This window comes from Salmo trutta, chromosome 38 (genome assembly GCF_901001165.1).
Source record: "Salmo trutta chromosome 38, fSalTru1.1, whole genome shotgun sequence".
In the NCBI taxonomy this organism is placed as follows: domain Eukaryota; kingdom Metazoa; phylum Chordata; class Actinopteri; order Salmoniformes; family Salmonidae; genus Salmo; species Salmo trutta.
The window spans coordinates 15645158-15648243 of NC_042994.1; the positions used below are offsets into that span (position 1 = coordinate 15645158).

The window sequence follows — 3086 nt, forward strand, 5'->3', positions numbered from 1 at the left end:
GTCCATGTTGGTGGTGTTTAATGTTTCTATTGCTATGACATAGTTCTAAAATACCGGTACAGTAATTTGCTTGTTAACTTACCTATGTTTTCAGGGGTTGTAACGTTGTCAACAATTCCTAAAGACGCTAATTGTCTAAACTCCCACGTGAAGCTTAATTGTTGCTTTACCTAAACGTTGGATAAGTAATAGGCTATAACATAATTTACAAAATACAGTATGTTTGACAAATTGGAGAAACAGAAATGTTGTGGGTTGCCGACGTTCACCTTTTAATCTTGCCCCCTCTGCTGGTTACATTGGAGCATCAACCGTTAAAATGTAGCTGGTGCGCGCGCACACACTTCAAGCTTATAGGCCAATTAATTGTCGGTGTTAGCAAAATGAATAATGACATTTGGAAGAAACCAAACCATGCATTCTTCTTGAGGACTTTGCTTTGAGATAAATGTACAAATACGAAAGGAATAGTATGATAAAATGTATTTAGTTACAAAATAATTACATATTTTATAATAGTATTTCCAAAAGATTGTAAAGCATCTGTAAACACATTGTACAACAATCATATGGCAAGACAAACACATCATAAAAATGTTTAATTACATAAAATTAAAACAAGTATTGTCATAACTAATCCAACACCATCTGTTAATTAATTGCATAGCCTATATCTATGATGGCAATGATCATAAACATTCTTACCAAAAATGATGGCACAACTGATATAACACATGCATATACATCTCATAACACAATAAGTAGGTTTTAAACAGCTGGCCCAGGGACAGTGCCTAATACTGTACCTGGTGGTTATTTTGGAGGGCAGTGAAAGGTCATAAAGAGAGGATGTAGGTGGAAGAGAGAGGGAGGGGTTGGACATAAATCAAGTAGGCCTAAGCATTGCACAGCAGAACATCTCTGATTGACAATTCTTCGTTCTCATTCCTAGAGTGAGTGACTGAGGGTCAATGATACCTGAGCTCTGTGTAGTCATTGTATATATCATAAAATTCAACTATCGTGTAATACCAGTTACTTTGTCACCCTTTAAAGAAGTGTTATTCATAAAAATACTGAGGACCCCATTTCCCCCCCAATAATTTCTCGCAACCCCACCCCAAATGTATTGATATAACCTTAAAATCTGTAAATCAAATAACCTTCAATTTATTGCATTTTGATATCTTATCAAAATGAAAATAAATCGATAAATACATTGACTCAATACAATGTTATTTTTTAAATGACCTTTCTCACGTTTGTATATTGTCGAATAAAATAATCTGTACTCTTCCTTTTTATATTTTATTAATCATTTTATTTTGGCGACCCCACTGCAGTTCCCCCATGACCCCAATTAGGGGTCCCTAACCCAGACTTTGAATACCACTGCTTTAAAAACATGTTCCAACATTAATCCATATAATGCCTACTATCATTACACTTTAACCCTACTTTGAGTTGCACACTTCAGAATAGGCAATTAAATCCCTCTTTGTATGGAAACTTTAAAACTGTCCGACAGTTAGTCAACATAGTCTGACTGGAATGCCTACATTACATTTCTGGTGTGACTTGGGTATGACTATGGTTTCACAGGTTTGTTGAAATCCTGTATCCTGTATATAATACAGTACATGATATATCTATATATATAATACAATACACAGTATAATATCTTTATGATAATAAAGATAATTGAAAAAGTGTTCCCAAACACAATACAAGTAAATATAGGTTGGGAAAAACTTAATGAAGCTAAACCAAAGTGCTGGTATATCTCATCATGCTACCTTCATACTCATGTATAGGTAGCTATCATAGATACACAGGCATAGACAATCCATTTCCCTTGTCTCATAATGCCCAGGTATGCAATGCCTATTGGAACCCTTCTCCGTTTTATCCATTTACAAATATTCCAAATCATTTATTTTACAAATAAGGAACTCAAAGACATCCAATTTAGCCACCAGTACCTCATCAACAAACGTCACATTGATGCCTCTGATGCCCTAAAATCACCACAAATCAGGCTCCACCCACACAATCTTCTTCTGCTCCTCCCAGATGATGGAGCGCAGAGTGGTGAGCAGGGTGGTTTTGTCGTACCATGCGTCAGGGCTGACGCTGCGGTAGAGGCAGGGCAGCTTGTCCAGCAGGGACTCCTCGCTGCGAGAACATTCCAGCAGCTGCTCCTCGGACCAGCCCTGACGCTGCACCTTAGACCTGGGAGAGAGGGGGGAAAAAACAGGAGCGATTGAGCGAGCGAGAGAGAGAACAAGAGAAATAAACACATATGTACACCATGTATGAGAGGCAATGGAACAATATTGCTACCATTCATATTTCGTATCAAAAGTCACACAATGGCCTACTTGAGTTTGCGTGCTCTGCACTTGGAATGGCCGATGAAGATGATGATGGGGAAGATCTCTGCCCTGTGGAGGCGGCGTACACAGTCCAGGCCTAGAGGCAGCACACAGTGGGTACCCTGAGAGTGGAGATAGAAGAGGAGAGGAGTTTCGGTCAATACTGCACCTGCACAGATTCTTCTGGAACACAGGGTAGATCAAATAACAGGGCCACTGAAAAAAGGGAGGTATTATGGGTTGTTTTTCGTGACGTTCGTGGAAAACGGTTCAAGTCAGTCTATAAACCATTAAAAAAAGTTCTATAATATCAGTATGTCAAATACAGTGTTGTCATTTTGACTATCCCACCTGCTTCATGACCCTCTCAACACTCTGCAGAGTGTAACACCGCTGACCCCCCTGTTCACACTCCTCCAGCACCTCAGACCTCTGCAGCCTGGCAGCGTGCTCGCTGGAACTCAATAACTCTGGGGATAGGGGAGGGAGGGAGGGAGGGAGAGAGGGGGAGAGATAAGTATAGGGTAAGGTGAGACAGCAGGTACGAGGAAAACAAACATTCTCATCTTTATTAACATCACCTTCCGCTACCGTGCTAATAATAGACCGTCTCATTGGAATTCCTCTCTGGGCATCGGGCAGGAGGATATGCAGTTATTGGATGAAAGAAAAAGAGAGAGAGAGAAGAACGTCAGAAAAAGAAAAAAAGAA

At 39.7% G+C, this 3086-nt stretch overlaps 1 protein-coding gene across 1 annotated transcript; it reads right to left on the bottom strand.

Moving 5' to 3' along the window:
* Positions 1-468: 468 nt before the first annotated feature.
* LOC115177629 (caspase recruitment domain-containing protein 14-like) lies at positions 469-3078 on the bottom strand. Its single transcript, XM_029738560.1, has 4 exons — positions 2957-3078; positions 2727-2845; positions 2382-2497; positions 469-2232 (listed from the first exon to the last, which is right to left on the bottom strand). Exons 1-4 carry the CDS (start codon positions 2988-2990, stop codon positions 2025-2027), a joined length of 477 nt encoding a protein of 158 aa, XP_029594420.1. The 5' UTR covers positions 2991-3078; the 3' UTR covers positions 469-2024.
* Between the last annotated feature and the right edge of the window lie 8 nt (positions 3079-3086).

What these genes read in the sequence shown, in the direction of transcription:
- LOC115177629 (XM_029738560.1), bottom strand. Translation starts at nt 2,990, where the DNA reads ATGAGACGGTCTATTATTAGCACGGTAGCGGAAG. An exon ending in TATTAGCACGGTAGCGGAAG is followed by an intron (nt 2,846 to 2,956) that starts GTGATGTTAATA and finishes CCCTATCCCCAG; the next exon opens with AGTTATTGAGTTCCAGCGAG. An exon ending in TTGAGAGGGTCATGAAGCAG is followed by an intron (nt 2,498 to 2,726) that starts GTGGGATAGTCA and finishes CTCCACTCTCAG; the next exon opens with GGTACCCACTGTGTGCTGCC.